This window comes from Triplophysa rosa, linkage group LG9 (genome assembly GCF_024868665.1).
Source record: "Triplophysa rosa linkage group LG9, Trosa_1v2, whole genome shotgun sequence".
Taxonomy (NCBI): Eukaryota; Metazoa; Chordata; class Actinopteri; order Cypriniformes; family Nemacheilidae; genus Triplophysa; species Triplophysa rosa.
In genome coordinates this window covers 13,423,866-13,447,632 of record NC_079898.1, presented here as the reverse complement: position 1 = coordinate 13,447,632, position 23,767 = coordinate 13,423,866, and the positions used below count along the sequence as shown (strand labels likewise).

Here is a 23,767-nt window from a genome sequence, read left to right as displayed (position 1 = left end):
GCCGGAGCCAGCCATACCCATCACATCCTTTCTTCAGCCGACCACCAGGCGGGTGGCTCGGCTGAAGAAAGAGGCAGCGGCGGGCAGCGCGGGCCTCGTCCCAGTCCGGTGCAGCCGGCGTCCAGTCTGGTGTCCAGTGTCGTGCCCAGTCCGGTGATCCAGTCCGGTGATCCAGCCGGCATCCCAGCCGGCGTCCAGCCCGGTGCAGCCGGGAGCCAGCCCGGTGCAGCCGGCGTCAAGCCCTGTCCAGCCGGCCTTCCAGCCGGCATCAAGCCCTGTCCAGCCGACCTTCCTGCCGGCATCAAGCCCTGTCCAGCCGCCCTTCCTGCCGGCATCAAGCCCTGTCCAGCCGGCCTTCCAGCCGGGTCTCAGCCTTGTCCCGCCGACGCTCAAATCGGTGGTCCCCCCCAGGACTTCCCCCACAGAATCCCCCAGGACTCCGCGCCCTCGAGCGCAGCCGGGGGTTTAAAACTGTTCCCCCCATGAACCTTGTTGTTCCCCCCTCCCCTCCCTTGTTTATTGTTTTTGTTATCCCACCCTAGTCCTGTGGTTATCCTGTCTTGTTTGCCCCTGATATTATTTTCTTTGTTTTGCCTTGTCCTGTCTGTCACCCAGTCTGTCTTGTCTCGTCCGTCTACCCCTTGGTGAGCACCTGGAGGTGCTCATTAAAGGAGGGGCTTCTGTCATGGCTCTGTCTCACTTAGTCATGTTTTTCTTGGTCCTGTGACAGTCATGACAAAGCCTTTGGTTATGTGTGGAGAGAAACATATTGTTGTCCTAATTGTTGGACCAGGGTGTTAAAAACCTTCAAGCATTAATTATGTTTCTCTTAGCAACTTTATCCAATTAATCACCTTAACACAACGAAGAAAGTAAGCTCCAATTACTAATGGGTATTCAGAGAATTTATGTAAAACAGGAATAATCTACCACAGACTGCAGATGAGAATCAGAGAGATCCGCTTACCAGAAGATGTACAGTACACTAGTCATCAAACCTCACCAATCAAACATTTAAAGCCAATGTAACCACCGGCCTGCTGTAGGACAGTAAAGGAGAAACTATTGAGAATGTTGAGAAATTATTCGGATTCAGTAATACTCTTTACAGATGGAAAATGCCTGCATTTCATTTAGAAAAACATTTTTACTTAGTGAACATGGATAAATGTCAATTTCTTTGAAGCAAGCTTGTTCCATCCAGTGTTTTATTCAAGATGTTTTGTTGCAATAGGACCACTAGATGACAGTGTTGTCAGTATTTTAAACACAAGTGGTATTGACCCATGAACATGACAAACAGAATCAGTGACTATCAGTGACAGGTATTTATTACTTATTATTATTTTATATATTTATTAACAATAACTTGTCTACTTTCTTTTCTATAGAAAACATTTACCAACTGTCCTCCTGTAGCTTAAGGTGCAATGTCAAACTTACAAAATCTATTTTTTACCAATGTAAAAAGTGCAATGTAAAATCACGTTGAAGCATTCCTCTGCATATCTGGAAGTTCGACTCAAACATGCAGTCCTAACATAAAATGCCATTCTGTGACAATTTCTGCAAAGAACAAACAAAAATAACTTAATTTAAATCATTTTTTCTACTATTATCTTATTTATATTGCAGGGTACAAAACGTATTCCTATTAGCCAGTGCTTAGTCTGCTTACACAGCTCAACACAAGAGGTCTGTTTAATCTGTCTTATCTATTTTTGCTTTTTAACATCGCAAAAGCACTTCCTCAGAGTTTCAGCTATTGGGATATAACTGGCCTAACAGTGAAACTAAGACAGACCAGTAATCATTTTGGGTTCACTTAAAAAGAGTATTAAACAGTTACAGTACCAGTCACAGAGACTGAATCTCAGAGCTGAGGGCATCTTGTAGAAACAGAAGTTCATCTTCTTTATATAACTCCAGTTCTTTCTTGAGTCTAAACCATACGAACACACGCACACGCACACACATTGGTATAGGCGGGTTACAGGGACATTCCATAAGCATAATGGTTTTTATACAACACAAACTGTATATTATATCCCCTTACCCCTAAACCTAACCATCACAGAAAACGTTCTGCTTTTTTATTTTGAATTACAAGGACTTGACTTGGCATGTCCTCAAAATGTAGGGGGTTGTCTTAAAATCTGAATATACACCACAATAATAACTTATAATGTAGGTCAAACAAGTACACACTTACAAAAGGTAAACAGTAAACAAATCATCGGTCACAAGACAGTCCTAATCTAAAACTAGCAGGGTCAAAATCTATCGATCAAAGTGTACACTGTAGTTGTATATAGGGCTGTGCCGATAAACGATATCATATCGAATCGCGATAGAATGTATTTCAAAAACGATGATAAACTATTGGCATTTTGACTCGATATGGATTAATCTTACAGTCTAACAGAACGCAGAAATAAACGCAACAATTGTCAGTCAGCGTGCAGCTTTTATCATGCGCGTCAAAGTACAAAGTCCATTTCAAACTGCACTTGGCAAAGAAAACTCGACATGAGGAGGAAAACATTACTGGAAGCGGAAACAAAGGTGAAACTAACCTCGAGTTGTCATCACGCGGTTTATCAAGTGTCTTATTTTTTTCCCGCAATCGCCGTTTAAACAAAACAAACTTGAGGCGCAATTGCAAGCGAGTTACTTCGAAACTCAAGCACAAACGTTTTTATATCCATCGGTAACATATCTGATAACATGAGCTGGTGGTTATGAAACAAACCAGCGCTGCCCTGTACAGATCAGAGATGTAATGAAGTGAGTTTGTGTGCACATTAAAATATTGAACCTTGTATGTAAGATGCTTGCATGATTAAAGAAATGTACTACAGTTTATGTGAGATGTCTTTTTGAAAGACTAAGGTTCACTGAATGCATTGAATGAATCCCACTACTCGAGCAAGACATTATTGCAGCGTTATGTATTCCTCGCTACAATGATTTTAAATACAGTTTTTTAATTAAATATATATCGAAATAAATATTGTTATCGATCAATATAGAAAAAAACTATAGAGTTTACTTTTTTGCCATATCGCCCAGCCCTAGTTGTATATGCTTGTATAATAATCTATTGTCGTCCTTACTAACTATGTAAGCAAGAACAAACACGCAACATGCTGTCCAATGCTCAAACAAATCATCTGATTCAATAAAAGTCTGAAAAATCCATAAATCTTGACTGCACAGAAATCACTTAGACGACTTACCAGAATTAAACAATAGCGCATGACTTTGCATATACTGACATAATTCAACAAGCAACGTTAGACATTAGCTATTTTTGACTGAAACACTGCTTCAAAAGAAATAATGACATTTTCCAAGCGCTGTGAATTACCAACAGAAAAAGAGTCAATTTTTCATATAAATTTTCGGGAGTTGATGGAAATTTAATGTTTCTTTGAAAACCCATTTGTGTTCCAGCTAAATAGGTTTCCAGTGTAAAACCGATTCAGACAAGTCAACTTTACCAAAATGTTTTAATTTGCAAGACAGACAATGTTTACTTAAACTGACATGTGATCAATACCAGACGATATATTCGGGGAAATTTGCCCTCTGCAAGGTGAGGGGATGTGTTTAAGAGAGTGATTCATGACTACACAAGAGAAGAATGACTATATGCTGAGCTCTCCTTCACAGTCCCAAAAGCCTTATCCTCAGCACATCCTGTGGGCTTATGCAGTCTCTGCTATTAATGAGGAAGATTTGTGAGTCTGGTCTGTGCTCAACACACTAACCTCCTATATGATTTACACACCCCAGCGGAAGAGATTTCTTCCTGAGACAGGCCAACTATTGATCCCTCTTCTGTCATCATCAACTAGTTGGGCATTGTTTTGGCGGGTTTTATCTGTTTATCCAACTCTGGACCGGACATAGTAAGCAACATATCAAAGACTTAATTAATTAGGATGGGCCTAACACAGCATTATTTAAATGAGGTGGGGTGTCAGGTGAAGGGAGAGGTGCGTGAAAAGGGGAAAACTCATCTACAGCATCGTGTACACGGATGACTTTGTTTTATCTACACTTACAACTTCCGAAACATAAAAGTCAATCACATTAACTTGCACACTGACATACGTTTGAGCGTGTGCATTAATGTCGATGTAGACACGTCAAACACATGCTCGTTTTATTAACGAAGACATAAACTTCTTACCGGACAAAGGTACTGTCTGTTAAGGGTTTCTCACGGACCATGAGCCTCTCTGTCTTCAAACGCTCTGTCAGAGTCACTGCTTCAGTCAGATCTTTATCTATATCTGCACACACAGTACACACAAGGGTGAGAGGTATTTTTGATGATGATATATTTCTAAACTAAATCATGACTAGAAAGCAACTAATGCAAAAAGTTGTTTCGGAACCTGTGAGCTGTGATTGTAGATCCTGAAGCTCAGTTTCTAGTGATCTCTTCTCTGCCTCCATGGAGCTCAGCCAAGGGTTATTTTGTCTCAGCAATTCAATCTCTGAGAAACAGAAAGAGTGACAACGTTATGTAGTGTTTCTCAAAGTGTGGGGCGGTCCCCACTGGTGGGTAATAGAAACATGACAAGTGGGGCGCGACGAATGGGAGGAAATTCGCTGCAAAAAATGACACGGATATTTACTTAAAAAAATTATGGTAACAATATTACACAAAATATTTGTAAGTACTTTAAAGCATATTTTAAACGCAATATTCCATGAATAAATCAAGTAAAATGACCTAAATTATTTAAGCACATCACATGATAAACTTGATCTTTTTTAACTTCAGTTTAACATTTATTATTGTTAACAACATATATGATGTGCAAATATGCTGAGAGTTGTCTCAGTACTGGCATTAGCCCCATAATGTTCACTGAGTGAAAAAACACACATCATGTAACATAACCTAAGCACAATCACCACTCTTCTGAACGATGGTAACCACAAAACTCAAAAATACAAACAGAATTTCTAAATCTTAAAGACAATAAACACTACCAAGTCTTTCATTTGAGTGTAAAGCACATAAAATAGCACTTTTTCACAAAAATGACTCTCCTAATGCTGTCGCTGCAAAGCACGCTGGGAACTCTAAATTCACTGCTCAGTTAGGGAAATTAACATAAAGAATTAATGTAGTCCCACTACAAAATAATGAAGTAATGATCCTTTATACAAGTTTAAGTGGGTTGAACATGATTCCATTAAGTTGAATTCAATAATTTGTGCATTTAGAATTCCGAGATTTTTTCTATAATTTTAATTTACAAGAACACAATTGTATTAAGTAAAGTTTACTCAATTAATTTCATGAAATCTACTACGACACTGAATCATTTTTACAGTGGTCATTTTTGTGCCCATCTCTATTTATTGACCATACACTCAAAACATTGACACATTTAATGGTAAGTCTAACTTAAAACACAATCGGACTGTGAAGAAAATGTCACATGGAACCATAGTAGCCTACGAGAATGATTTCACGCCAGAATGTAAATTGAGGCAGTAGTGCGTATAAAAATTATCAATGGATAAATTTGTGACATGGAATAAAAAGAGATTTGGAAACTGAAGATTTAACACCAGCAGACGAAACCAAGACAGACAGTGGACCTCAAGTTTACCATTTTGTTGGGGCGATTGGGAACGGGTATGGCTCGAGACTAGACATGTGCCGAACTGCCGATATTCGGTAATGCGATTAATTGCGGTAATGGATTAGCACGATGTTGTTATCGCGGGCAATTTCAAATACCGCGAATATATATCGATTTTTTAGAACGTGTGTTTGTTTATTTTTCATCAACCGGATAAAAGTACACTGCGTGTACGCTGCGTAGGAATGCGCACTCTGATCTAAACGCTCCCGTTCCCCATGTGGAGATGCCTACGTGTGTGTGTGCGCGCGCTGCTGAGCAAAAGACGCGTGCGCACTCTGATGTAAACAGTACCACACAGAGAGGAAGCATGGCGGAAGGAGGAACGCTGCCGACGATTTATCCCCCTTCTAAAAGGGTGAAGTCTGAGGTTTCGAAATATTTTGGGTTAAAAGTAAGCCGAGTAATGAAATTTGACAGTGTGGCAGAATAATTATTTTAATTATACGTTGATGGAGCGCAATAAAGTCATACACTGTCTCAAAGTGCGAGTGAATTTGCTGTTTATAAATGTTTAGCTTGCTATAATAGTTAACACACTGGCTTGGCTTGTTATTCAAACAATAATAATAATAATAACATGAATTGTAGTACTAGCGTTGTACAGACATAAGTATATTTAAAAGCAGTTAACAAAAGTTGTTCTTTTGCAGTTTGCACTTTATTCTGTTTGAATAAACTCACTTTATACATCATTACTGTGTGTTGTTTTATTTATATTTAAATGTTTGAGGTTCTCTTTATTATTTAAAATAAAGTTGTTATCAAGAGGAAAACACTGAAGTTGGTTTATATTTTCAACCTGCATTTCTCATATAATCGAATACCGCGATAATACCGTTTACCGCGATGAAACCTTAATCAATTAATCGCAGCATGGAAATTTGATACCGGCACAAGCCTACTCGAGACCCTTCCATACCTTCAAAGTGGGGAATGGCAGAAAAAGTTTGAGAAACACTGACGTAATGCAACTAGCTCGAGACTTCACTTAAACAAACAATACAAGCGCTACGATGATAACTTTGTGCATGTGTTCTGAAATACTTTAATGCAGTAAACGCTTTGTTTTCATTCAAACTTGGGAAACAATCGTGCCGTTTCAGCAAAATGGTTACAATCATTGTTAACACTAATCTCAAACACTTGCTTAATCTGAAAGTGCAGAAAATGAGTTATTCCTGTGTGATCTCCAACAAGAAACAGCATACCTTTGTTTAGAGTTTCAGCTTCCTGCTCCAAACTTTGGATCTTCGATTGGGTTTGGGCGAGAAAAACATTTCTGTTTCTCATTAGATTGAATTCACTATTGAAAGTTATCATCTCCTTCAAGAATTTCTCTCGCTCCTCCAACGACTCCCTTTTCAATTTGTCCTGAATTACAAAACAATGGAAAGGATGCTATTATGCAGATTAAAGGGATAATTTACCCAGAAATGTTTTTTTTTGTCATGAATTACACATTTGTTCCAAACCTGTATAAATTGCTTTGTTTGGTTGGACAGAGAAATATATTTGGACGAATGCTTGTAACCAAACAGTTATTGGACCCCGTTGACTACCATAGTAGGAAAAATTGCAATGGTAGTCAAAAGTGCCCCAGAACTGTTTGCTGTCCTACATTCTTCAAAATATCTTCTTTTGTGTTCAACAGAACAAAAAAATTGAAAGTATTTTTTCCTACTATGGTAGTCAATGGTGACCAAGAACTGTTTATATACAAACATTCTTCCATATATCTTTCTCTGTGCTCATCAGAACAAAGAAATTTATACAGATTTGGAACAACTCGAAGGTGAGTAAATTATGACAGAATTTTTATGTTCAGGTGAAAAATCCCTTTAAAAACAGAGCAGGACAACATGGATCAGATTGTAAGACGCTAGTGATAAGTAGATCATATCTCATTTCATGAGGCCATGTGATGACAATTATTTTCTTAACAATGGTTATTATAATATTGTTTCAGCATAGGAATACGGTGTCTTTTTAATGTGGTGGTATGAAAAAAAAACATCAGTTTTCACAACGATATGCAATACAAAAACTTTAACATCTGTATGCAATGTGAATGTATATACCAGTTTCTCCCTAAGATCTCTCTGCAGTCCCAGTAGCTCATCTCTCTGCCTTTCTAGTTGCTCTTGTCGCTTTGTTATTAAATCAAGTTGCATCTTGGTTTCCGACAGGAGCTGAGCCTACAGTCACAGATTAATCGTGAATTTTATCAGTGTCTTATTCAGATCTTCTGAATAATCTTATTCACGATCTTGCGCTGTGAGATCATAAGAACTTTGTCTTCGGGACAACAGACTGCACAAAGAAATTACATCAGCGCAGCATGTTGCTCATCTGACGGATCAGTGGTTTTCAGTGCTGTTTGTTGAGGAGAGCTTATGTCATTCTGTTTGTAGGTCATTCTGTAATTGGAATAGCATTGCTTTTTGAATTCAGGTCTCTGCGTCTCTCCTTTTATCAGGTTGGTCAAGTGTGAAAGACATCAAGCATCCTTCAGGTAATTACTCTTTGGCTTCAGAGAAAACGAGCAAATAATGTCTCATAATTACACAAGATGCACTGGTCTGAACAAACAGATGACGCAGGAAAATTAGATGTGTCTTTCTTGACATTGGCTGCATCGAGTGGATTACTGGGGTCATTCAAAGAGCCTGTGCTAAATGTTCTAAACTTGCCACAAAATGCCAGCTGATGAAGTGATAAGCCCAGTAAAAGACATTTTTTAAATATACAGTGCTGTGAAAAAGTATTTGCCCCTTCCTGATTTTTGTTTTTTTGCATATTTGTCATGCTTAAATGATTCAGATCATCAAACAAATTTTAATATTACTCAAAGAAAACCAGAGTAAATACAAAATGCAGTTTTTAAATTATGGTTTTATTTATTAAGGGAAAAAACAATCCAAACATTTCTGACCAATTTTTTTAATTAAAATGTGTTCTAATGCGTTCTATTGTCTTTTTTCACGCGTTTTTTTTAGACACGTGTTAGGGTTAACGAATATTTAACTGTGTTTGTTACAGGCGTACACTAAATTATGACATTGATAAGAGCAAACGTTGGCAACCATGGCTTGCAACTTACTCTCCAAATTGGGGCTAAGTTTATACATGGATATGGATCCAACCTTGCCCCCTGGATCTTGTGTTCTGCAGTGAGGACTATCTCAGAATATTATATTTTTGTATTGGGTATATCCTATTGTGGACAATGGGGGGCCTTTAAGTCAACAAGGTTTAGACTGTCTACTTATTGAGGTCTATCTCCAAGAAATGATTGACCTCTTTAATCAATTTCCTCTATTCCTCATTGACTTCTGACATTGGTATCAAACAAATGTATGCCGTATGTTTTCCAGGTTAATTGTATTTCTAAAGGTTTTCAACAATAATACTAATGTAATCTGAAAGAAATTAGATTGATTTTGCTGTGCCGCTTAAAATTGATCCACTCTGTCTTAATGTATCCTGTCCATTAGATGAAGTGTTTTAATCATGAAACAGAAATGCCTTTTTCACAGTGCCAAAGGATATTAATACTGTATGTCAGCTCTCTTTACAGATAATTTCAGTGAGTGACAGTGAACATCCTCTGAGCTGGGTGGTAATATTTTGAACAGAGAGAGGCCTACATTAAACATAACACTTAAGAGAAAGTAAATGCAAAATTAATCACTAATCTGTTAGTAATATGTCTAATATTATTCACTGAAAAATTGGCCATACCTTCTTATCATGTTCACGCTGTGCTTTCTCCAGTGTTTGACTTGAAGAGTTTATTTTGTCCTGCGCGGTCTTTATGCTGGAGTTAACTGAATAAAAAAACATACTGACTGAATGACTTACCTTTCAAAAAAAGGTAAATACGACACGTGCCTCAACACACTCCTTCAAGCTCACTAATAATAATATGAATAATTCCAATAAAGTTGGATTTAAGTGCTTTCAAGGTCAAAACTAAAACCCCGGCAATAGTTCTCGTATGTTTAACGTTAACGTACCTTCATGAAGCTGCCTAATATTCTCTGACACCTGCTGCTCTGTCAGTAAAATGTGCTCTAAAAGAGACTCGATACTCATTGTTGGATTATTACGATGAGAATCTTTGTGGAAATCGGATAAACAAGTAATTCTTATCAACTGAACAACAAACGCATCTAGAAATAGCAGCTAAGTTACTAACAAAGTGTGCGCATGCGCAATAATGAGCCTAGAACTCCCGCCGTGCTGTCGCTCTCTGAACAACGTCGTGTGGGTTGCTCCGAAGAAAATCATATTTATTTAGCTTTTTGTTGTAGTGATATGTCGCCATCGTTTAGTGTATTGTTCTGCACTGTTACGCGGAGTAAGCAGGCTTGCCCAAAGATATTGTTTACTTTTTACCCTAGGCTGCACACTAAATTAGGTTAAGAAAGATATTACCTGTAAAGTAATGTTAACTAGATGTTATCATTACTTATTTGTAGAGGCGAGCAAACTTCAGTCATGACTTGTGAGCTTACAACTGGTTAATAGCACTAGTCAACACTAACGTTAGAGCTTTACGCCAGTCTGTCCGCCATTTGGCAGTATCTGTTTATTTTTTCATACCGCCATGTTTTCTGGAGTTTACATTCTCTATTATATGCCTAAATCGGTAAAGTGGTTTGGTTATATTATTCTAGCTCCTGCTATATTGATATCTAAGATGCAACGTAAAATTCGACAGCCAATATGTGGATACATATAGTTGGTGATAATTAGCCTATTGTTGCAATTGCGAACTCCTGTTATACGCACAGATCGCCTGGGAGAAATGTAGCCAGGAATGCATCTTATGGGCTGCCAACCCTCACGCATTCGCCGTTTTCTCACGCCACACAAATAAAATTTGTGATAGAAATGCCTGAAAACCTATCTGTAGTTTTTGGTGCTGCATACTTTTGTGCTCAGCGGTCTAGCAGTGGACCTCAATGTTAAAATAAGGTGGCCATTTGCCAATCAAATGTAAGAAGTCAGGAGTTAGTGTTTAAAGAGCCGGTGTGGTGACCAATCAAATCAAAGAAGACAGCTAACGTTCGAGTGCAACGCACGACGTTAGAGGCTAAACATTCAATATCTTACCGTTTTTTAACAATATAAATGTTTATCGTCAGTATCCACTGATGCAAACTACAAAACGCCGTTTTAAGTTGAAAATATGTAATTTACGTGATTCATGTACCTAATGTCGTTTTGTACACACATACGTCATTATTTCTGTTTTTATTACAGAAAGGCAACCATTACATTTCAAGGTAAGAATGAAATTACAATGATTACGTCTTAAGAGAAATACATGTTAATTTTATAATGCTCTAAAACGAGACAACCTCGATGACGTATGCTGTACAGTAGACAGCTCTGGTCTGTGCACAAAATTAAAGGGACAGTTCACGTGAAATTAATGAAAGTGATGAAATTGTATCACAATACCTCTAATGCAAGGTTTTTGTGTTTTTACACAACTTTCCGCCATCCCATGCCCTCTGCAGTTCCTCCACAACATAACCCCCATCGCACCCTGCCATACCCCTGAACACAGTCATCTTTTTTTTGTTAGCTTCTCTTTCTCCAACATAGCCCTACAAAAACCCCTGAATTAGACGGCTTTATGCTTGTGTGTTTTATCAATTTATGATACAGTACAAATTTATACAAATTCCATTGAGGCTGAGCGCGTGATCTGAACCCTGCCACCTGTGGCATGTAGGCTATTCTCCACTTACGCTTATTAGAATAAAATGAGCTCAGGTCAGAAATGTGCATTTAGACCAGAGCAGCATGACTGTTGATCGAACTGGTCAATTGGTTTAGCTCCAGTTACATTAAGGATAAACGTCAATAAGGTTTCGATTTTTCCTCGTGTAAATGTTTATATATATACAGTATATATATGACTTAATAATTTAATTCTTAAATCATTCAATGGTAAATCGAATTATGTCTATAAAGCACAAATTTTACTATCTACTATTTAGAAACCTTGTTTCATTAGTAAGGCGCACACACCAACAGATGGCGTCCTTCACCAGGCTTTAATCACTGTTAACTATCTCAGCAAAACTTCATTTTAAAAGAATCCTTATTTGCAAAGTGAACGTGAAATTTAAAACAATGGTTTTGGTAGCCTACCTTAATTTTTAAGAAAATCCTAATTTAGCTAAATTAAGTCAGTAACCTTTTTTAAATATGTATATGTTTGGTAAATTAAATCAGTAACGTGATCGCATTTACAAGGCTTTTGGATTAATTATGTTGCAGTTAGTTGTCGTTTTATTTGGAGAAAAGTGTCTTCAGCGCGCGCGCATGTGTAAGTAGAAGAGGGTGTTACTATCAAGAATTGGACTTTCATTGTGATGACGTGACCGTTCATGGTTGACAAAAGACACTATGCAGAGCTTTACATACCGTTTCTCCAGTGTGCTGATATTTACATCCAAAATATTCCACTGAGACTTGTAAGAATAGTCTTAATGTTTCAAGGATAAAGGAGTCGTATGTTATCCGATAGCAAGTGTGCGCATGCACAGATCTTTCGCCGTTTTCTACAGAAATTATTTGCCTCATATTAGACAAAATATTAAAAAGTTCCTTAATTCTTGTCCACCCCAATAATTCGATGCAGATAAAAAAAAGCGCATTCTGCATCATCAACCTAAAGACATCACTAAAGCCAGTCACCCGTTGAAGTGAAAAGAAACATTGCATCTCTGGAATTACTCATAATAAAAGAAAACAGATGCGGTCTGGGTATTCTGAGAACAAACACGAGATCTCTGTTTGGGGTGAGAGATTGTGTTTGTACTGTAGCTCTGTCTCCCACAGAAGCGCTGAGAGTACACTGGGAGAGTCGCGTGTGCTTTTTTGGTTTGGGTTACAGCGCAACTGAATGCCACAGTGCTGTCGCGCGCTCAGTCGCACGCGCGTATCTGCTGAAGAGCTGGAGTTTTATTCTGCCGCCTCGCGACTCATTTTCTGCTTGTTTGCTCCATTGTCAATGAGACTTCATCCAAGAAACCACCCCAGATCTTTTAGTGACAGTTTTGGACCAGGTTACGGACTCTGGATGTGCATTTTGAACAGCGATGTTTCAATGGACCTGAATGAAGAAGGATTATTTTTGTCGTCAAAACAGTAAATTGCTTGTTTGAACAAACTTAGCTCGTGTTACCCAAGGATAAAAACGCAATGTTCATCGCCGCGATTTACATCATTTTACCTCTGATGGGTAAGTTGGAATGCGGTTTGCATGTTAAGTTATTGATTGATAGATAAATAGTAAAGAGCATAAGATAATAGACAGACCGCAGTACTCGTGATTAACATTGAAACATGATCATAAAACCATCCGAAAGAGTTCATAAGTCTTTGATTCTGTCGTAGGTTTACATGATCATGTTATATTTCAGAATCAGAATTTAGGTATAACTGATATTGGAGCTATTAAAATACAGCTAGTCTTTTACTTAAGCCTGCTGAAATCTCCATGTCTTAATATTTTAATCTTTAAAGCATTTGGATTGGTTAAATCCTATTTCCTTTGTATTTCCAATACATTTTCAAATCATAAACGTTTACATACAAAGAAAACTAATTTAAACCACTTATTAATTAGAATTACAGTTATGATTTAGAACAATTAAAAACTGCAGTTGCGGTGCGCGTGCTGGCCTCTATATGGTTATTGAAATAAAACACGATTCTGTCCATACTACAGTAGTCCATCATTTCTATTGTTGCCCTATACAGATGTGGTGTTATCTGGCGAGGAGTCTTTCTTTACTAGTGGAAACCGGCTGGACTGTGTCAAAGCGAACGAGCTGTGTTTGAAAGAACCGGGATGCAGCACAAAGTACCGGACTATGAGGCAGTGCGTAGCTGGAAGGGAGGGCAACTTCAGTATGGTGACTGGAGTGGAAGCCAAGGATGAATGTCGACTTGCCTTGGACGCTCTAAAGCAGAGTCCCTTGTATAACTGCCGTTGTAAAAGAGGCATGAAGAAAGAGAAGAACTGCCTGCGCATCTACTGGGGAATCTATCAGCATTTACAAGGTGCGCAGACCTCGTCTTCACACAGACGTTGTAAACATCTAATGCTGTGACCATAAAAACATAGTTTATTTTAAAAACTCGGCACGCTTTGCACACATAGATCCAATAATGCTGAGCTCTGTTTAGATCCAGTGCACTGCTGGAGCTGGGAAATTGCTTTCCTAACTTCTGTTATCACACAGGGTCACTAGGAAGTCTTCAAATCCCTGTTTGAAGTGTGTCCATTAAAGTTTATGGAGTGTGAGGTCTTCTCATATTCAGTCTGGGATGCTTTATGTTAGTGCATATATGTGTGAGTGTGTGCTGGTGCAGAAACTCTTTCAGCTCAACTGACCAGTATAACCAATCAACCAGAAACTGACTCTGAAATGTAAACCAGTTCCATGAATCAATGACCCAAATAGAAATTTCCTACAAACAGATGGGGTAGTTTAAAGTTTAAAGTCTGATTACAAAAGTAATAATGAATTTAGGAACCAGATTTATTTAACTGTTTATTTTGCAGGGAATGATTTGCTTGAAGATTCTCCATATGAGCCTGTGAACAGCAGACTTTCGGATATATTTCGACTCGCCCCCATCTACTCAGGTAGGACCTGCGAATTTTAATCAGCTTTGATTTTAACCGCACGTGGAAAAGGCTATTAGTTTAAATGCTATGTGCATGTGAAAATTAACTTTAACATGAGTGCAACCAGCAGCGTTGGTACATAGACTATTTTCCAATTTGTTTCCTCCCTCCTCTCCTCTTTATTCCCTTGTGATTGTGCAATCTTCCGGTCTCTGATTTTCTGGATCTCGCATGGGGAGATATAGTTCTGAATGTTCATGGTTAGTGCTCAGTCAACCATTAAAATGCTGCGCGCTGTATTAGGACAACGCAATAGGTCACTTTAGGTATGAAGTTGATTGAAGGTATTGCTCATGTGATACTAGCGTGAATGTGTTGATGTGGGCGAGAGGCTGCAATGAAATTACTTTATAAATGCCCCTCAGGTTATTGAGTGAAAATGTTCGTGAGGTTAGGAGGGGTGATGTGTAGCTGGCCTGAGATGCTGGATGCTGACTTGGATCATGCTCTAGGTGGCAATGTTGTTCCCTGCTTCACCATAAAGAGAGACCAAATGACAAGAGTGAAGATCCACTGTGGACGGTAGTCAGAACAGATGGTGACAGCAAAGGTTTAACAGCAGCAGTTGAAGTCAGAATGAAAGTTTTAGTGTTTCTGCAGAGTGAAAGAGGGTAGAGGAGAAATCTCAACTTAATTACCATTTCAGTCAGAATGAATCGGAACGTAAACGTTGCTCCTGTGTGTTTAAAGTGTATTTAACATGCTTAATGTTGTACAAATATTTATCCTGTATGGTTAAACTCACTGTCACATAATTTGGCACAGAATACACTATGGAGGATATCCAAATTTTATACATTTTAATGCATTATAATCCTATTTAAACACACAATAAAAGAAAGTTAGTAATGTTTATTTATAATACTAAACAGCTGATGGTTCATAATGGTATTTGCAATGGAAACCATTAGAACTTGTTCCATTGTATGTTTTTCAGCAAGGGGTCATTTAAAATATACTGTAAGAGCTGAAATGTTTTGTTTCGTTTCACTGTATATACATTGTAGTCAAACAAAATGGTTTTGTTTGGTTGAACAGAGAAAGAACTGCCAGTCCTCTGTGTTGTCGTCTCAGTTGCTGTGTGAAATTGCGTCTTCTAAGGTCTCACATCCAGCTTTTACAGATGTGGAGAAGGAAAATGTTTACTACTAGAGTTACTACAAGGAAGGAAACTTAAACCCTCCAAATTAAATGTGACTGGTATATCATGTCAATCAAAATAATGTAAGTTGAAGAACCAGAGAACATGGTTAGAAGTTTCCTGGGGAAGCCAGAGTGAGTCGGTAAACACCACAGTAATTAAAGGGATATTTCAGAGGCAAAACAAAATTTCCCCATGTTTTACTCACCCTCAATGCATCCTGACTGAATATGACTTTCTTCTTGAAGAATAATGCAGTCGTATTAAGAGTTATAATACCACGTATAAAGTTTCTTCCAAGCGGTAGAATGGGTCAATTTTTTGAAGCTCCAAAAAGTGCATCCATCGATCAAAGAACTGCTCGACACGGCTCCGTGGTCTTAACAAAGGTCTTCTGAAGCGAATTGATGTGTTTGTTTAAGAGAACTATCCATATTGACAGCGCAATTAATCTTAATGTTTAGCTTCCGTTAACCTTCAGCTGCGCATGAACCTGAGGCTTGTTTTTCCGGCAAATGACGCAGGCTTAAGTTCCAGTGTTCCAGTGACGAACGCAGCATTTTTCGTTATGATACAATATATACCGCAGTGGTGGGGCTGTGGCACACTGGCACCGCAAACATTTTCAGCAAGCAACACAGTTAAAGAACATCTAGTTACCTGTTTATTCACTAAATCATTTTTAATGATTTACCAGTCTCAGTTACATTTTGGACACTTCCATGACTGATACAAAATAAATCTGAGGATAACCATGTACAAGAAAATCAGTCAGGTGCTTCATATCCCTCACTCCCGTAACTGTCCATGCTGGATCTGTCCCAGTTGCTTTAAACAACAGGCAAGGAAAGCAAAATAAGGCATTAGCAGAAACGCACCCACATAGCCATGCCTTTTTGGTGTACCAACGGGAAGAGAAGCTTCGCGTGTACTTCTTCCCTTTTTCGCTTGTCTGCTGTCTGATTAAGAGGTCAGGCTGATCTGGACCCTGCTCCTTTACCTTCAGTTTTTCTGCCATAGTTCTCTTCTCAAACATACATTGGAGTAGAGATTTTACAGAGTTAGGTTCGTGTCCGGAATTACCTGAGCCCGCTTGTCACACAATTGGAAATTGCGCCGCTACAGACCAGCCCTGATTTTAGCAGTTTGGGGCGACAGAAAAATCGCCCATTTTAGATCAAGATTTGTGGATGCTGATTGGGTAAATTTTATGTCACGTCTTAAATATATGTATATCTTGAATCAGGATTTGACTAAATTCTACAAAGACCCGCCTCCTATGGGCGATTTCTCGATCGCCCCTCAGCTGAAATTGAGACAGGCTGAGAGGTCATATTGTGATGATGAAAACATATATTTTCCACAGATGATTATCTATAACATTATATTACGCAAATATACATTTAAAAAAATTATATAATTATTATTTTGTGTGTGTAGGTCAGGGAGGGCGGCGCCCTCTATTGGCCAGCCCCCACTGATATACCGTCTCCTCTGTGCGGGAGCTTTCGTCACCTTCATTTTCCGGAAAAACAGGCCTCTGGTTCACGCGCAGCCCAGGGATAACGGAAGCTAGACATTAACAGCGCTCTTAATATGGATATTTCTCTTAAACAAACGCATCGATTCGCTTCAGAAGACCTTTGCTAAGACCACAGAGCCGTGTCGAGCAGTTCTTTGATAGATGGATGCACTTTTTGGAGCTTCAAAAAATTCCCGCCCCCTTCACTCCCATTCTACCGCTTGGAAGAAAGATGATACGTGGTATTATAACTCGAAATACGACTGCATTATTATATAAATCAGAAGAAAGTCATATTCAGTCAGGATGCCTTGAGGGCGAGTAAAACATGGGGAAATGTTGTTTTGCCTCTGAAATATCCCCTTAAAAATAGCATGCAGCTCACTGCTTCCCTTTCAGGGGTGTCCAATGTCGGTCCTGGAGGGCCACTGTCCTGCAGAGTTTAGCTCCAACTTGGCTCAACACACCTGTTTGGAAGTTTCTAGTCTGCTTTGTGAGACCTTGATTAGCTGTTCAGGTGTGTTTGATTAGGGTTGAAGCTAAACTTTGCAGGACACCGGCCCTCCAGGACTGACTTTGGACACCCCTGCACCTCTCTCTCACTCTTCGTGGCTGTGATAACAGAGACATATGGCAGAGTGCTCTAAATCTGAGGGTGCTCTTTATAACCCATTGGAAAGCTCTTTACATTGATTGACGGCTGAGTTCCATGGCTAAGAAACAGGCCAAGCGGCGAATCAGTTCACCACCTACATGAGGATTTATGACACAGAGGCAGAGAAGACTACAGTCTAAGTGTCTTCAATTCTGGTCGCTCACAAGATGACTTTGTTTTAACTGTCGTGTTTGGTTGTACTAATTTACATCTAATTTAATTAAAATAAATGAATAGTATTTTTATTTATATATGTTAATTTATTTTGTTTTATTTGTTTGTTTTTAATGTGGTGGAGAGATGAGTTTTTCAAAGAATGTTATTAACATTGTACCAACTGCTACGAACTACGACATCTCATAATTTGTCTGTTCAGTTTTTGACCTTAGAACCATTCACTTAGCACTCTTATACTTTTAACTCAGTATATAATATATCAATTAAATAATTAATTCAAAGGAGCAGAGATTTTGGTTTGATGTTTCACAGCTAAACCGAGTTTGGGTTTTGATCTTACACAGTGTTACTTCATTTCCTTCCATTAATCAGTTCCATCACAATTGGTTACTGACTGCTTTTATCACTCAAATCTCCCTTTTTATAACATTATATCATTATATGAACACAAGTGAAAACAGCCTTTTGTTATTGTTATCGAATACATTTTGAAGACGTAAGAGTGCACATTTAATTTTTTTGGAGGATTTATTGACAGAAATGCAACATAAATATACACAACTATGTCTGCAGAGGTGTATAAAGACCTTACATAATAAAGCAATATGTTATGTTATTACCTTTGAATGAGCTATTTCTATCTACATACACATCTGGTCCCCTTTCATGGAATTCACCATGTTGTTTCTACAGTAGCCCTGAACGGACAAACTGCTCTACAGAGCACGTTTCGTAAATACCTTATCTCCTTCTGCAAAGAAGCGAAAATGTTACGACATCTAAGTTCTGTGTCAGCCTCCATAGTGTGTTGAAAGGGAGGGGTGGTGTGAGGCGTTGGTTGCAATTCGTAACCTTGCCGCTAGATGCCACTAAATTTCATACACTGGACCTTTAATGACATCACTGCAAGAGACTATTTTAAAAATCAAAGCTACACAATTGCAAGGTCAAGAGTTTCAGAAAGTGTCATGGGTCTCTCTTCTGAAAACAAAGCTGTGCCTCATGGTTTTAAGTTGTATGTTCCCTTTGTGACACAAACTCTTCCTCTGTTTTCCTGCTGAGTATCCTGTTGGCTTGTACATGTATCGATGTCTGTTCTCCACTCAATTAAATGGCTTCTTGAATGCTTAAAGGCTTCCTCTCTCTCAGGTCTGCGTCCCCCGATTTACCTCTTTGCCAATAAAACGGATACAAAGACAGGGTGATGCTTGGGTCAAAGGTTTTGTAATTTGTTACTACATGAACCCCTGCAGATGGAACGAGTTGACAGGTTCTGTCTCCCTCTGCTCGTTTTTGTAGATGTACGCCTTCGTTCTAAATGGGCTGAAATGTAAACAAACCTGGTGAGGATAGAAAAACATAAACTGTGTTCGCAGTTGAATAAGATCCAGTACACCTGACCTGAATGAAGCGAAAGATAAATACAGTAGATTGATGGTTAGAGGATTCCTCTGTGTGAGAGAAAATGTGAGTGTTAAGATATACATTTGAATAGACCTCCACTTTCCAAAGCTAGTTTATTCACATTTATTTGGCACACTCGTTTCTCTGATCAGAGTTGACTTTACATTACCTCCACATCATTTGAATTTGACTTGTCATATGAATTTGTAACGTCTTGGGATCTTTTTTGTAGCAGCCGTCGTTTTGGAGATGTGAAGAATGTAGTTGCAGAATGTCTATCCTTGCATTTGCTCTCTTTATGCCGATGTCAATTCACAGTATCAAACTCTGCATTAGAAATAAGGCCAGAATACATTGTGGGTCCCCTTGGATGGAATTTCGCCATATTGCTGCTACCAGGGGCGTAGCAAGCTTTTCAAAAGTGCGGGGGATGGATGTGGTTTGTTTGTTAACAATAAAAACGATGAATACAATGACAGAAGGGTACAAAAGGTATAACATACAATATATAAAAATCTTCCCATTTAAAAGAGTGATACTATAAAAGTATAATAACACACTCGGTGGTAAGCTTGATAGTGACATGGGTCTGACAGGACTGTGACTGAGACTGCTAAATTTTGCTTACTTGCGCCTTGAAAAGGGGGATATAAAAAAACAACAAAGAAAAAACGCCCACACAAAGCTTTTTCTCTGGTGGTATAAATAATGTAACAATTTACTGTTTTTAAACATTAAAATAATATACACTTTTCTTTCATAGTTCTTCAACAGGTATGCAAACAATGACATCATTTCTCACTTTTTTCTCCTCAACAGGTACAATCAACACAACAGGTAAGTATCCACAAAAGTATTCAGCTAATCAACAAACAAAGCTCAAAATATCAAAATCAATTGCAATGGCAATAAACCCATAAATACACTGCTTAACAATGACAATTTGTCCCTCCTCCTCTTCAATTCCCTGCCTTCTTCATCACAGTTACTTTATACATTGCATGCTACATACATAACCGAATTTAGCTATAGCTGCTGAACAATATCCCAATTAGCAATTAGCATTAGTCTAAAAAACGAAATATAATACAGAAAACACTCGACATGTCAACAAAACATAAACAGAACATCTTCCCAAACACATATCAAGCTTATTTAAAAACCTCGAAAGCATAAACACTCATTCAAAGTACCTGGAAAAGGGAGATGTAAATCATAAGTTCCCGCCTCCTCAGCACGAGCTGACCGATAAATCTAACACACCAAGAGAGGCGGGACTTAAGGCAGAACAGCCAATCATCAGCCGGTCACACTAAAAGCCGGTGTCATGTTTGAGAGAGAGGGGAGAGGAGGCAGCCGCAGCCAGCGCAGACACAGAGCGGCCAGAGAAACGGAGGAGCGACTGCTGTAAGGCGTTTGTGCAAAACTGCGGAAAAACTGCAGAAAAAGTGCGGGTGTTGAACCCTCTCACCGGGAAAAGTGTCCCCCACGGGTGCGACGCCCCTGGTTTCTAGCGCTAAACGGACAAACTGCTTTACAGAGCACATTTCGTAATTAATTTATTTCCTTTTGGAAATTAACCGAAAATGTGACGAGATCTTAGCCCTGTGTCAGCCTCCGTAGTGCTTCGAAAGGGAGGGGGGAGTAAACCGTTGGTTAAAATTTGCAACATCACCACTAGATGCCGCAAAATTTCATACACTGGACCTTTAATGCATTGTATGTTTCCTGTCTTGATGAACAAACATAATGTGATTTCTTGAATGTGAATGATGAATACAGACTACTGCCACCTGCCGGTGTGTGAAAGTTATTTCCTTACATGCTTGCTCATCATTGGCTGTGATTGGCTGATTTTGTGGTGTTCAAGCACAACTTTTCGCACCGATGCACACAGTTGGTGTTCCTTGCAGCTAGTTCTTTGGCATTGATTTGGTGTGTCCCAGGCTTTAGGCAATGTGAGTCATATGACCTTCCAGGTTAGCTGTGCAACCCTCTGAGAATACGCATACTGACATGATTCTTGCGAAGCTGTCAACACCTTTAGTCAGCTTGTGTGAGAGCAGCATTTGGTTAATCAGCTCCAGACAGAGAACATTACTACACAAGGGTGTTGGCACCCCGAACACAGACACAGTTTATATACAATTATAACACAGTGCCAGCTACAAAACTTGTAAAGCGTGGTGTTTCCTGTGTGGGTAATTAGCAAGTACTTAGCGTCTACATTCACATGCCACTTATAGTTTTACTGTTTCCAAACAGCACCTAGCCACATTGCTCTCTGCTGTGCATTTACAGTATTTGATGCCTCTCTTGACACAACACACCGGAACTGGCCATACAACCAGAGTAGGAGAATAGCACTTGGCAGGCTCTTTTTATACCGCTCACCCTTCGATGTCAAAATCCATTGCCCACAATAAAGCTTGGTGCACTTGGTGCCCTTATGGGAAGGTCCGTTGTCCAAAAGCCTTTCATGCTGGCTGCTGTACATTGACCGTGCTTAAGAAAAAACGGTTATTGCAGTGTAGATCAGGCAGACCAAGAAAGCATCAGTCTACCGTTACCCAGCTCCCTTTTCTCTATTTTTGGTGTTTTGTTCTGCTAAACTCTCTTCTGTCCTCGTGGAACTACACTGTAAAAAAAATCCTGTAAAAAAACAGATAAAGTACTGGCAGAAAATTACCAGTACATTTTCCTTTATTTTACGGACATTTCCATTAATGCTAAAATGCAAATGAATGCAGTGCAAAATGTAAAATACAGGTAAAACAACTGTAAAAATGAACACGGAAAATTCCTTCATATTAATACAGTATATTGTGCCCTATTTTTACGGCTTTTTTTTAGAGTGTAGCTGCGGCTCAGGGAAGCATCCGCTATGAAAGCTAATCAATAGCGAGCCATGTTAAAATAGAAACTTGAAGCTGTGAGTACAAGAGACCATTGATTTCTTTGTTTCTCTCTTTTTCCGTTTCACCTCAGCTCTTCCTTTGAGGTGGATCAGAAGAGTATCTGCCTGTTCATGGTGAGCGCATGAGGACATGAGAACAGATCTAAATGTAGCTTTATTAACCAAAGTGAGGTACAAGACTTTCCAAAACGGGAAAACACATAAATAAAGAAAAAACCCAACAAGATCTGACAACAAAACATGGGGTTAAAAAACAACTAAATATTATACAGACTGGGAAGGAAAAAAGGAACACCATAAGAGACCTTAAAGAAAACAGAAATATTGTTGCACAATATAGAACCGGTAGTACAGTATAGAATCCTTTAAAACAAAAGTTTGACAAGAAGAAGCTATAAACAACGTTTGAAAAAATATATTCAATTCAATTCAATTCAATTTTATTTATATAGCGCTTTTCACAATGTGCATTGTTCCAAAGCAGCTTTACAGGAGCAAATAAGAAAAACACAGAAAGGTAAAACACATCACAGTGCATGGTGTTTATAGACCAAGCAAGATCATACTAATAAATAATATCTAATAAATAAATGAATAAATAAATAAATAAATGCAGTCTCCTGGTGAGCATGCCAACACTGCACTGCTGTGGCGAGGAACCCAAACTCCAATGATGAATAAATGGAGAAAAAAAAACCTCGGGAGAAACCAGGCTCAGCCGGGAGGGCCAGATCTCCTCTGACGTGTCATAGCTGCACTCAGTGACACCGAGCAACGTCCAAGAAGAACAGGGAGAGCCCACGAGCCGCGACCCAGGAAGCCCCACCCGCCGAAACCGTGCAGGTCCAACCCGGTCCCATTCCGCGATCAACAACAGACAACAGACAACAGACGAACAACCAGGGAAAAATAGTAATGGCATAATTAACTTTATTCCTCTGTTGTCCGACATCGACCACAAAACAAGACCAACCAGACCAGACCCACACAGTCCCAACAAATGAAACGCCCCGAACCACAACCAACAAGCCCCCCCATATATATAGTATATAATGACCAACACTTTTTTTTTCACAAGCTAATTATTATCGCAAAAATAAATCTTAACAGGGTAACATTTAGGCTATCACTAAATCCTTGGTGTTTCGAGTCAGATCCGTGGGCCTGGCTTATTGGTTTTGATTAATTCCTTGGTGTTTTGAGTTTTACGAAACCCTTACCCTAACCTTCACCCTAACCATCCAAACTATATATGCTCCTTGACCTTTCCAAAAAACACGGCCGCATAATGATGTCAGACACGAAACACCAAGGATTTCTTTATTTTGGCTAATTCCCAAATACAATTACAGGAAACCTGCCAGAAACACAGAAATAAACTGTGAGGTGTTACTGTGTACAACAGTCATTTGTCAGAAATAATTGACCGCTGAATGCCACAATTGACCAATCATAATAAAGTATTCCAGAGAGCCACAATAAGGGTTCTCCTTTAAAAGACCAGCTCACCTCTGAGTAGCACTTGTTATTGAATAAATGCCATTGGTGAAGTGAGGA

General features: G+C 38.9%; 2 protein-coding genes across 2 annotated transcripts in view; one reads left to right on the top strand and one right to left on the bottom strand.

Moving 5' to 3' along the window:
• ccdc172 (coiled-coil domain containing 172) overlaps positions 1-9,826 on the bottom strand; it is a 96,700-nt gene extending 86,874 nt beyond the window's left edge. The window contains exons 1-6 of the mRNA XM_057342719.1: positions 9,692-9,826; positions 9,417-9,502; positions 7,754-7,870; positions 6,884-7,046; positions 4,407-4,508; positions 4,199-4,301 (exon numbers count right to left, since the gene is read on the bottom strand). Of these exons, the coding sequence (XP_057198702.1) occupies positions 4,199-4,301; positions 4,407-4,508; positions 6,884-7,046; positions 7,754-7,870; positions 9,417-9,502; positions 9,692-9,770 (650 nt within the window). The 5' untranslated portion in view covers positions 9,771-9,826. The remainder of the gene's footprint in view (positions 1-4,198; positions 4,302-4,406; positions 4,509-6,883; positions 7,047-7,753; positions 7,871-9,416; positions 9,503-9,691) is intronic.
• A 2,575-nt stretch (positions 9,827-12,401) lies between these two features.
• gfra1a (gdnf family receptor alpha 1a) overlaps positions 12,402-23,767 on the top strand; it is a 67,688-nt gene continuing 56,322 nt past the window's right edge. The window contains exons 1-3 of the mRNA XM_057342812.1: positions 12,402-12,939; positions 13,461-13,763; positions 14,269-14,352. Coding sequence (XP_057198795.1) covers positions 12,900-12,939; positions 13,461-13,763; positions 14,269-14,352 — 427 coding nt within the window. The 5' untranslated portion in view covers positions 12,402-12,899. The remainder of the gene's footprint in view (positions 12,940-13,460; positions 13,764-14,268; positions 14,353-23,767) is intronic.